This window comes from Oncorhynchus masou, chromosome 2 (genome assembly GCF_036934945.1).
Source record: "Oncorhynchus masou masou isolate Uvic2021 chromosome 2, UVic_Omas_1.1, whole genome shotgun sequence".
NCBI lineage: Eukaryota > Metazoa > Chordata > Actinopteri > Salmoniformes > Salmonidae > Oncorhynchus > Oncorhynchus masou.
The window spans coordinates 37,911,762-37,924,049 of record NC_088213.1 but is presented as its reverse complement, the minus strand read 5'-3'; the positions used below and the strand labels follow the sequence as shown (position 1 = coordinate 37,924,049).

General features: G+C 46.8%; 1 protein-coding gene across 2 annotated transcripts in view; it reads left to right on the top strand.

Annotated features, from left to right (window-relative positions):
* The first annotated feature begins 1,983 nt into the window (after positions 1–1,983).
* The window catches only part of acsf3 (acyl-CoA synthetase family member 3), a 40,488-nt gene continuing 30,183 nt past the window's right edge, over positions 1,984–12,288 (top strand). For both annotated transcript variants that reach the window (XM_064923205.1, XM_064923196.1), the window contains exons 1-3: positions 1,984–2,042; positions 2,633–3,431; positions 5,215–5,370. In XM_064923205.1, the coding sequence (XP_064779277.1) occupies positions 2,727–3,431; positions 5,215–5,370 (861 nt within the window). In that variant the 5' untranslated portion in view covers positions 1,984–2,042; positions 2,633–2,726. The remainder of the gene's footprint in view (positions 2,043–2,632; positions 3,432–5,214; positions 5,371–12,288) is intronic.

Genomic DNA, 12,288 nt, shown 5'->3' with positions numbered 1-12,288 from the left:
ATCGTAATCATTCCTTAGCAAAAGATTGAATGCATTTTTGTCGCTTTGTACAGCAAAATCCTCAGCTGGCTTTTGAAAGCATCAACAACTTCTCCCAACAAGAAAAAAAGCAGTATCTCTGTCTTTCGCCAAGAATAAACCATCGCCCAAGGAGACGTATCCCAGTAAGCTTGGGCACAGACCAAACGCAGTGGTCCCGGCCGCGGTGGTTAGTATGTGGGTGGTGTGAGATTGTCAGATGTTTACAGTGCTGCATCTCTTGGATGGAAGTCAAGTTTGCAGCTGCAGCTCAGAATAATTCATCGCCCCCTCCACGCCCGGGAGGATCCACAGGTAGTTGATGAAGTGGCAGTGCCAAGCGTCCCAACTGGCGAAGACAAAGCGCAGCTGCTGAGAGTCAACGCGGCCAGATGCCACTGCCGACGTACCATGTGTTCCAAGTGGGGCAAGAGGGGGAGAGTAGAGGCGCTTGCCAAGATCATTCTCACATGGTGCCAACCTGACACATGTTCTGGCACTCCCGACAGTTTCTTCTCCCGGCTCGCTCCTCTCCTTCCCTCAGATATGAGGGGGTCCTCTCTCACTCTCACACACTCTCTCCTATCTGAAGTCTTGTGCCAGCCCTGTGCCTACCGAAAGTGGGAGTTGGCGCCCGCTGCCGGCCAAGTTGCACGCCCGCTCCGGAGCTCCGTCAAAACGGCAGGCGCTGGCTGGCATCCTGAGAGGAGAGCGGAGTGCCAAGCGTCTGTTCGCCAGGTCACCATGCCCCCCATTGTGTCCATCCCAGTGTGTCTCTCCAGAGCAGCTCCATGTGTAGTGCTGAGTGGCTGGAATTCCAGATCTGCCTTATGGTATGTGTCAGCAACATGGCTGACCTCGACAGTCGCAAATAAGCTGTTTTAATCCAAACAAACATGATATTTGTGACCAAAGTACAAACGTAGAAAACAAAAATATGTATCCACATTCGACAGGTTATGTTGTATCTGTATAGCGGTGTCAATTACTGAGCCAATATTCTGATAAAGGGATGTTCTATGAAGATGATATAGCTGCTGGTGGCATCTTCTCGACTGGCGTTTCCTCTGTGAATGGAATGGCTCTCCCTTTGACGATACTACTTCTGAAACTGGAGGGGAGTTTTTCTGAGACAAAGCCTCCAGTTTCATAGGAACATGCCATCCTCGTTTGCAATGTAGGGGTTCAGGGAAGTGAAAACTTTTTGAATGAGTGCCATGTCTGAACAATTCTTATCTGAGGCCCGCGACTGCCAGCTGGTGGCTGAATGTGCCCGGCTCTGTGAGATGATGCCAAGCTAGTTGGCACACTGGAGAACTGGCATAGAGTGATCTAATGCCAAAACAACTCTGTGTGGTGCATATCCCACTTTCTCTCCTCTTCCATCTCCCTCATGGCCCATGTCTCAGTTTGAATTGACACGTGTTCACAACAGAAGTCTTAGTGAGATTCTCAACAACAGATGCCACCAGGTTGAGGCAAGAGGAGGTGGAAAGAGATTCAAGTTTGCAAACTCCAAACATTGAGATTTTACATAGTTTACATTAATGAATGGGTTACCAATAGTCATAGAGGTTATTTTAAGAGGTCAGTGAAGTCTTCTACCACTTGATTCCTCACCACTCTTGATCCAGGAAAACAAATCCCCCCCCCCCCCCCCAAAAAAAAAAATAGAATTACCAAATTGCATAAACATAACTCAATTAAATGTACAACAAGGTTATTGGCTCTTTTGTGTTAAAGTGGAGTAGCATCTCCTCCAAATCCACACCTTTTCCTGGACAGTGTAGCCTAACATCATAATAAAGCACAGATACATCTGTGTTTTAAAATAGTCAAGCATTGCAGAATGAAAAGGACTTGTTTGTACTATTGTTTATATATCCTGCAAATTTAACAAAACCTGGATTTTCATTCTCAGATTGCTTTGTTCCGTGTTTCACAACCAGAACCCTAAAATCGAGCTCCAGTTTCCATTCGGAGTTTTATTGTGACGCACCGTCACAAGAATAACCGGTGTTTGGGTAAGGTGAATATTTACATTAGCAGTAGGTTTGAATTACCAGGTTAGCCAACATTGCGCTCTTTGAGAAAATGGATATCGTTTAAACATCGCATGTTAGAATGTAAAACACAGTCGGGTTTTCTCGGTAAAAATCAGTCTTCACCAGCATGATCTAGCTAGCTAAGCTAGCTGCTATTTATGAGTATATTCATTGAGTGGTGTTACGTTAGCTAGCCAGTTAGCTGCACCATTACCCCCATGTCCAAAGATCAAGTCAGAGTTACGTCACTGTATCTGTAAAAGCTAAACTGTATACCAAAGTGATTGAAGCAAAAACCAACAGTGTGCTCACACCACAAACGGATTATTATTCTATGCCACTGCCTGTCCCTGAAGGATTTGTCCTTTCAAAATAAACAGCTTGGCATAGCAAGATATTTGCCAGCAGTCTAGCCTGCACATTATTAATAGAGGTGTCACTGTGGATAAAGGCTAACTGCAAGCCTGTCAGAAATACAATCTTATCACTATAGCAGGGATAGCGTCTATTCTTATGAAAACAATTTCACTTAGCCTATGTTAATTATGAATCTCTTTCAAAATGAACAGGTATTCCAATGTGACCATTGTGTGGCTTGACATCATGAGGATGGACTTTTTATGAGGATAACATTGGTTGTTTTGAGCAGCATAGTGTCCCATCATGTTGCTAGGGGCAGTACGTCACTCAGTCCCTCTGTGGCACTCTGCTTTGGCCTCTGGCTGCTTGCAGTGTGAGGCAGGGCCAGTGAGATGGCTGCTGATACAGGTCCTGAGGAGAGCCTACACCTCCACAAGAGCAAGGCAGGCTGCAGCAGGGGACAGTGCCCCTGTGTTTTCCAGAGCCCAAGTGTACGGGGACAAGCTGGCCATAGTGGACGACAGTGGGAGCCACAGCTACAGGGACTTGTATGGCAGTAGTAGGGGCCTGGCTGGGCGTATCAAGGCAGCTCTGGACTGTCCCTCTGGGGACCTGCAGGGGAAGCGCATCTCCTTCCTGTGCGCCAACGATGCCTCGTACACGGTAGCCCAGTGGGCATCCTGGATGTGTGGCGCCACGGCCGTGCCTCTCTACAGGGAGCACCCTCCGTCTGAGCTAGAGTACATCATCTCTGACTCCCAGAGCTCCCTGCTGGTGGCTGGGCAGCCGTACGCAGACACCATGGAGCCCCTCGCCCACAGACTGGGACTGCCCTACCTGCAGCTGCCCCCCACCTCCAGCCTCAGCTCCCAGCTGGAAGCCCCAGAGAACCAGCCTGAGCCCGGCATCACAGACTGGGCCCAGCGGCCTGCCATGATCATCTACACCAGCGGCACCACAGGCAGGCCCAAAGGGGTTCTCCACACTCACAGCAACATTCAGGCCATGGTAAATTGATTATTCACTTGTTATATGCATGAATTTTGAACATAAGATGAATACTATTGTTATTCTGTACACTGCTTTTTATCATAATGATGTACTGAGGCATGTTGAATATTTGATCAGTCTGAAGGTTGGACTGAATTTTGAAACTTAAACTTCAGCTTTTTTTTCATTACTGATACTAACCATGTTTCGATCCAACCTTTTCAGGGCTCCTGAGTGGTGCAGCCGTCTAAGGCACTGCATCTCAGTGCTTGAGGCGTCACTACAGACACCCTGGTTCGAATCCAGGCTATATTACAACCGGCCGTGATTGGGAGTCCCATAGGGCGGCGCACATTTGGCCCAGCGTAGTATGGGTCTGGCCGGTGTAGGCCGTCATTGTAAATAAGAATTTGTTCTTAACTGACTTGCTTAGTTAAATAAAATAACAATTTAGAGTAAAGTACGTATCGGATAAAAGAATGTCATGACAGTCCTGATGGAAACATAATATTTTTCAGAAAAACTTCCAAACATCGACAAAACAAAATACGCTAGACAAGGTGTCGGTAAAATGAATAATGCAACAAATGTAGGTGGAAACGCTGATTAAATATTGAGATAATAATCATTATATCAAAGTAAACGTAGAGTCACGTGAGGACATGTTGTGTTCCCACTACAACACGTTGGGAAACCATGCAGTTTATAAAGCTTCAGGTGAAATAAGTTATGATTAACTTCACAGGGTGGTGAAAGTGCAAGGTGATGAGCTTGATGCTGCTTTCAATGCTAAATATCGAGGGTCTTATTCTTCTGACATGATCACCGGAGCTTGGCTGCTGTTTGACAAATCAAAAATAAATATTGCTCTTTTTTCCATAATCTCATCGTGTAGGCTATAACGCAAAATGTTTTGAGACAACTGTCAGTAGAGTTGAAAATGCAATGGTAACCCATTTAACTGTATTTTTATTTGGTACATGGAAATTTAACTGCAAAAAAAAACATGTTTATATGTACTTCGTCATCACACACAGCCTTTTATCTGCAACAAGTCAATTAGATGGAAACACAACTCATATTGTTTTTGTATATAAGTATTTTTGAATATATTCGCATGGACACCTGTCGCCAATTGGATGGAAACGTGGTTAATGTTAGTATTTTTTAAATGTTTTATTTCCTGGTGTCGGTACTGCGAACATCAGAGAAGTCTTTTTCTCTTGAAGTATTAATAGGGTGTCTTCTGTAGCCCTTTGGTAGTACGTAAGGGTTGTCGGGGGTTACACATACCACGGACACAGTGTCGTTTTGCTTTTGTTCCACATGAGCTTTCTGAATAATCAGCCAAATTATTTCATCACATGGGGCACTTCAGGCTGTGGAGGATTTATTTTGGTACATTTTCAACCAAAATTGACCTGCATGTCCAATAGAGTGGAAAATTAGATCACCCTCAATTAAGGAGCTTCATTTGTAAATGACAAGCCCAGGGAGGGAGGTCAGTGAGGGAACACGGAAGAGATGGAAGGTTGAGGGCTTGGGAACACTATCCATTCCCTCTGCTCCTTCCAGCTGTCTGGCCCTGCTCACTAAAGACAGGGGTTTACTCTCTTCTTGCACGGTGGTTACATTAAGTATGTTTGATAAGGAGTGAAAGAAACCTTCAGGCAGGACCACCATGAAATCTTTTGAGTGAGCTACCCATCATTATATAGAAAGGAAATGTCCAAAGAACTGGAAGGAAAACATTGTATGACCTAATAGCTCAGTGGATCTCTCATGTCTCACTCTCTCCCAGGTTCAGGGTCTGGTGTCAGAGTGGGGCTGGTCCAGAGATGATGTCATCCTTCACACCTTGCCCCTGCACCACGTCCACGGCATCGTCAACAAGCTGCTCTGCCCTCTCTGGGTGGGTGCCACCACCGTCATGCTGCCTACCTTCCAGCCTCAGAAGGTACATTGCAACTATAGTACACTACTACTTCTAACATGTTGTTTCAGTTGACTCCCACCTCATGTCCTGTCTGTGCGCTGTCAGGTATTCTACTGCAGTCTGCCTTGTGTGTGTTAGCAGTAAGTAGTGCTCTGTAAGGGACTTGCGGGGATCCACTCCACAGACCTGTACAATGGAGACACACCGGGGTGGGGAGTAGACGGGGGCTGCTGTTCAACCTTATCGGCTAGTTGTCAGCAATTGGCGCTATTTGTAGCAGGGTTGCTGTGCTGAAAGCATTGGGCCGGTAGTGTCAATAACAGAGCCTGGAGCTGAGCTGACATGGACAGGTCCATGATGCCCCCTCTGGCTCATCCCGCCGGGCCGCTGGGGGTCAGGAGTATAGGCAGCCAGGCAGGCAGGCAGGCAGTGCTCCCCCCCAGACTGTCACACTAAGCGTTTGGGGCTGGGTGATGGATTGCCCTGTGTGGCTTTGTATCTGACCACGCCAACTCACAGCACAGGCTTTAGAGCCAGATCAATCGATGAGGTGACATTGAAGGATGATAGTGCTTGTTTGGGTGGGTGGTGGTGGAGTAGGTAAGGGGGGTGGTGTCAGAGGGGTTTTAAGGTCTAGGAGAACTTAATGGGAGTCAAGGGTATGATTGACAGGTAAGGGCTGTAGAGGACAACCAATAAAGAGGAGGTTTACTGTAGTATCAGAGCATTTCACTTTCTTTGTACCTCACCTGACCTTGTGTACAAAATAGACAGCATACGCTTTGCTCTCATCCCTAAGGACGCCTTGTAGATTTTTCTTTCATTTTCTTGAAGTCATGATGAGATACAAATCAATATACTGTAATATATTAATGTAGCTCCAGGCTTTTTCTGAGTGACTGTCTAATAGACCGGTTTGATATTTTACTGAGAGTACACTATATTTACAAACCTTGTTGACACCCCTTCAAATGAGTGGTTTGGCTATTTCATCCGCACCCGTTGCTGATAGGTGTATAAAATCGGGCACACAGCCATGCAATCTCCATAGACAAACATTGGCTGTGGAATGGCCTTACTAAAGAGTTCAGTCTTTCAACCTGGCACCATCATAGGATGCCACCTTTCCAACAAGTCAGTTCGTCAAATTTCTGCCCTGCTAGAGCTGTCCCAGTCAACTGTAAGTGCTGTTATTGTGAAGTGGAAACATCTAAGAGCAACAACGGCTCAGCCACAAAGTGGTAGGCCACACAAGCTCACAGTACAGGACCGCTGAAACATGTACTGTAGCGTGTAAAAATTGTCTGTCCTTTGTTGCAACACGCACTACAGAGTTCCACACTGCCTCTGGAAGCAACATCAGCACAAGAAATGTTAGTATGGACTTTCATGAAATGGGTTTCCATGGTCGAGCAGCTGTACGTACACAAGCCTAAGATCACCATGCGCAATGCGAAGCGTCGGCTGGAAAGGTGTAAAGCTCGCCACCATTGGACTCTTGAGCAGTGGAAGCGCATTACATTTACATTACATTTAAGTCATTTAGCAGACGCTCTTATCCAGAGCGACTTACAAATTGGTGAATTCACCTTCTGACATCAGTGGAACAGCCACTTTACAATAGTGCATCTAAATCATTTAAGGGGGGGGTGAGAAGGATTACTTTATCCTATCCTAGGTATTCCTTGAAGAGGTGGGGTTTCAGGTGTCTCCGGAAGGTGGTGATTGACTCCGCTGTCCTGGCGTCGTGAGGGAGTTTGTTCCACCATTGGGGGGCCAGAGCAGCGAACAGTTTTGACTGGGCTGAGCGGGAACTGTACTTCCTCAGTGGTAGGGAGGCGAGCAGGCCAGAGGTGGATGAACGCAGTGCCCTTGTTTGGGTGTAGGGCCTGATCAGAGCCTGGAGGTACTGCGGTGCCGTTCCCCTCACAGCTCCGTAGGCAAGCACCATGGTCTTGTAGCGGATGCGAGCTTCAACTGGAAGCCAGTGGAGAGAGCGGAGGAGCGGGGTGACGTGAGAGAACTTGGGAAGGTTGCACACCAGACGGGCTGCGGCGTTCTGGATGAGTTGTAGGGGTTTAATGGCACAGGCAGGGAGCCCAGCCAACAGCGAGTTGCAGTAATCCAGACGGGAGATGACAAGTGCCTGGATTAGGACCTGCGCCGCTTCCTGTGTGAGGCAGGGTCGTACTCTGCGGATGTTGTAGAGCATGAACCTACAGGAACGCGCCACCGCCTTGATGTTAGTTGAGAACGACAGGGTGTTGTTCAGGATCACGCCAAGGTTCTTAGCGCTCTGGGAGGAGGACACAATGGAGTTGTCAACCGTGATGGCGAGATCATGGAACGGGCAGTCCTTCCCCGGGAGGAAGAGCAGCTCCGTCTTGCCGAGGTTCAGCTTGAGGTGGTGATCCGTCATCCACACTGATATGTCTGCCAGACATGCAGAGATGCGATTCGCCACCTGGTCATCAGAAGGGGGAAAGGAGAAGATTAATTGTGTGTCGTCTGCATAGCAATGATAGGAGAGACCATGTGAGGTTATGACAGAGCCAAGTGACTTGGTGTATAGCGAGAATAGGAGAGGGCCTAGAACAGAGCCCTGGGGGACACCAGTGGTGAGAGCGCGTGGCGAGGAGACAGATTCTCGCCACGCCACCTGGTAGGAGCGACCTGTCAGGTAGGACGCAATCCAAGCGTGGGCCGCGCCGGAGATGCCCAACTCGGAGAGGGTGGAGAGGAGGATCTGATGGTTCACAGTATCGAAGGCAGCCGATAGGTCTAGAAGGATGAGAGCAGAGGAGAGAGAGTTAGCTTTAGCAGTGCGGAGCGCCTCCGTGATACAGAGAAGAGCAGTCTCAGTTGAATGACTAGTCTTGAAACCTGACTGATTTGGATCAAGAAGGTCATTCTGAGAGAGATAGCGGGAGAGCTGGCCAAGGACGGCACGTTCAAGAGTTTTGGAGAGAAAAGAAAGAAGGGATACTGGTCTGTAGTTGTTGACATCGGAGGGATCGAGTGTAGGTTTTTTCAGAAGGGGTGCAACTCTCGCTCTCTTGAAGACGGAAGGGACGTAGCCAGCGGTCAGGGATGAGTTGATGAGCGAGGTGAGGTAAGGGAGAAGGTCTCCGGAAATGGTCTGGAGAAGAGAGGAGGGGATAGGGTCAAGCGGGCAGGTTGTTGGGCGGCCGGCCGTCACAAGAAGCGAGATTTCATCTGGAGAGAGAGGGGAGAAAGAGGTCAGAGCACAGGGTAGGGCAGTGTGAGCAGAACTAGCGGTGTCGTTTGACTTAGCAAACGAGGATCGGATGTCGTCGACCTTCTTTTCAAAATGGTTGACAAAGTCATCTGCAGAGAGGGAGGAGGGGGGGGGAGGGGGAGGAGGATTCAGGAGGGGGGAGAAGGTGGCTAAGAGCTTCCTAGGGTTAGAGGCAGATGCTTGGAATTTAGAGTGGTAGAAAGTGGCTTTAGCAGCAGAGACAGAGGAGGAAAATGTAGAGAGGAGGGAGTGAAAGGATGCCAGGTCCGCAGGGAGGCGAGTTTTCCTCCATTTCCGCTCGGCTGCCCGGAGCACTGTTCTGTGAGCTCGCAGTGAGTCGTCGAGCCACGGAGCGGGAGGGGAGGACCGAGCCGGCCTGGAGGATAGGGGACATAGAGAGTCAAAGGATGCAGAAAGGGAAGAGAGGAGGGTTGAGGAGGCAGAATCAGGAGATAGGTTGGAGAAGGTATGAGCAGAGGGAAGAGATGATAGGATGGAAGAGGAGAGGGTAGCGGGGGAAAGAGAGCGAAGGTTGGGACGGCGCGATACCATCCGAGTAGGGGCAGTGTGGGAAGTGTTGGATGAGAGCGAGAGGGAAAAGGATACAAGGTAGTGGTCGGAGACTTGGAGGGGAGTTGCAATGAGGTTAGTGGAAGAACAGCATCTAGTAAAGATGAGGTCGAGCGTATTGCCTGCCTTGTGAGTAGGGGGGAAGGTGAGAGGGTGAGGTCAAAAGAGGAGAGGAGTGGAAAGAAGGAGGCAGAGAGGAATGAGTCAAAGGTAGACGTGGGGAGGTTAAAGTCGCCCAGGACTGTGAGAGGTGAGCCGTCCTCAGGAAAGGAGCTTATCAAGGCATCAAGCTCATTGATGAACTCTCCGAGGGAACCTGGAGGGCGATAAATGATAAGGATGTTAAGCTTGAAAGGGCTGGTAACTGTGACAGCATGGAATTCAAAGGAGGCGATAGACAGATGGGTAAGGGGAGAAAGAGAGAATGACCACTTGGGAGAGATGAGGATCCCGGTGCCACCACCCCGCTGACCAGAAGCTCTCGGGGTGTGCGAGAACACGTGGGCGGACGAAGAGAGAGCAGTAGGAGTAGCAGTGTTATCTGTGGTGATCCATGTTTCCGTCAGTGCCAAGTCGAGGGACTGGAGGGAGGCATAGGCTGAGATGAACTCTGCCTTGTTGGCCGCAGATCGGCAGTTCCAGAGTGTCTAGCCTCCCTTCTCTGTCTCCTGGTTGTACTGGTTATCCTTCATCTCTGGAGTGATGAATCACACTTCACAATCTGGCAGTCCGACAGACGAATCTGGGTTTGGCGGATACCAGGAGAACACTACCTGCCCAATGCATAGTGCCAAATGTAAAGTTTGATGACATTCCAGATGGGTCTGTGCTTCCAACTTTGTGGCAACAGTTTGGGGAAGGCCCTTTCCTGTTTCAGCATGACAATGCGCCCGAGGTCCATACAGAAATGGTTTGTCGAGATCGGTGTGGAAGTACTTGACTGGCCTGCACAGAGCCCTGATCTTAACCCCATCAAACACCTTTGGGATGAATTGGAATGCTGATTGCGAGCCAAGCCTAATCACCCAATATCAGTGCCTGACCTCGCTAATGGTCTTGTGACTGAATGGAAGCAAGTTACCACAGCAATGTTCCAACATCTAGTTGAAAGCCTTCCCAGAAGAGTGGAGGCTGTTATAGCAGCAAAGGGGGGACCAACTCCATATTAATACCAATGATTTTGGAATGAGATGTTCGACGAGCAGGTGTCCACAGACTTTTGGTCATGTAGTGCATGATAATTGTGAAAAATACATCCATTATTGCCTCTAATGGACATACCTGTGGTTGGAACTAGATGAAGGATAACCAGTACAACCAGGAGACAGAGAAGGGAGGCTAGACATGGACATTGAGTGCTGACTGACTGAGGTAGTGTGTGTTTGTGTGTGCAGGGCTTTTTCTGGATCATAATGGGGCATAGCTGGTGGGTGTGGTTGCTATCCGGATATTTTAGAGGCCCTCTTGTAGGCCGCAGTGACAAAATGTATCTGTTTAAAGGTAATTTCCGGATATTCTACACGTTTTGCCATGAGGCTGAGAATTAAAGCACATTTCCATCAATTCTACACATCTTACCTTTGGGCTGAGAGAACATTTGAGGTTTTAAAGCTAATTTCCTGCAATTCTACACATTTCACTAAATAGCTAATAGATAGCTAATGCTATCTGAGTGACTCAAACATTATAACAAAATCAATGGGGGCCCCATGCCATGAAAAAACACTCCTGAATGCATCATTGCATAACATTTTTGATTCTCCCTGACTGTCTAGCTTTTATTTTGGTGATTGTTAGTTCTCAAAGATGATCTTATTTAAAAATATATAGGTCTGTCTTTTCTACATTCTTTATATCTGGTTTCAGTTGTTTAAGTTTACTCAAACATTTTTCCATCCCGAATATATATATATATATATATATATATATATATATATATATATATATTTTTTATTTTTATTTTTTATTTTATTTATTGGAGCTGGTGGGAGGAGCTATTTAAAGATGTGCTCATTGAAATGTAATGGTGTCAAAAAAGTGTAAAACACATTTATTCAATTCCAGCCATTACAATAATATATAAATAGTTGAAGTTGGACGTTTACATACACTTAGGTTGGAGTCATTAAAACTCGTTTTTCATCCACTCCACAAATTTCTTGTTAGCAAACTATAGTTTTAGCAAGTCGGTTAGGATATCAACTTTGTGCATACAGACAGATTATTTCACTTATAATTCACTGTATCACAGTTCCAGTGGGTCAGAAGTTTATATCCAAAATTATGTCATGGCTTTAGAAGCTTCTGATAGGTTAATTGACATAATTTGAGTCAATTGGAGGTGTACCTGTGGATGTATTTCAAGGCCTACCTTCAAACTCAGTGCCTCTTTGCTTGACATCATGAGATACTCAAAGAAATCTCCCAAGACCTCAGAAAAATAATTGTAGACCTCCACAAGTCTGGTTCATCCTTGGTAGCAATTTCCAAATGCTTGAAGGTACCACGTTCATCTGTACAAACAATAGTACGCAAGTATAAATACCATGGGACCATGCAGCCGTCATACCACTCAGGAAGGAGATGCATTCTGTCTCCTAGAGATCAACGCGTTTTGGTGTGAAAAGTGCACATCAATCCCAGAACAACAACAAAGGACCTTGTGAAGATGCTGGAGAAAACAGGTACAAAAGTATCTACAGTGGGGAAAAAAAGTATTTAGTCAGCCACCAATTGTGCAAGTTCTCCCACTTAAAAAGATTAGACCTGTAATTTTCATCATAGGTACACTTCAACTATGACAGACAAAATGAGAAAAGAAAATCCAGAAAATCACATTGTAGGATTTTTAATGAATTTATTTTCAAATTATGGTGGAAACTAAGTATTTGGTCAATAACAATACTCCTTAACAGGTGTGCCTGTTAGGTGTGCCTGTTAATTTCTTTCCCTCTTAATGCGTTTGAGTCAATCAGTTGTGTTGTGACAAGGTGGGGGGGAGGGATACAGATGATAGCCCTATTTGGTAAAAGACCAAGTCCATATTATGGCAAGAACAGCTCAAATAAGCAAAGAGAAACGACAGTCCATCATTACTTTAAGACATGAAG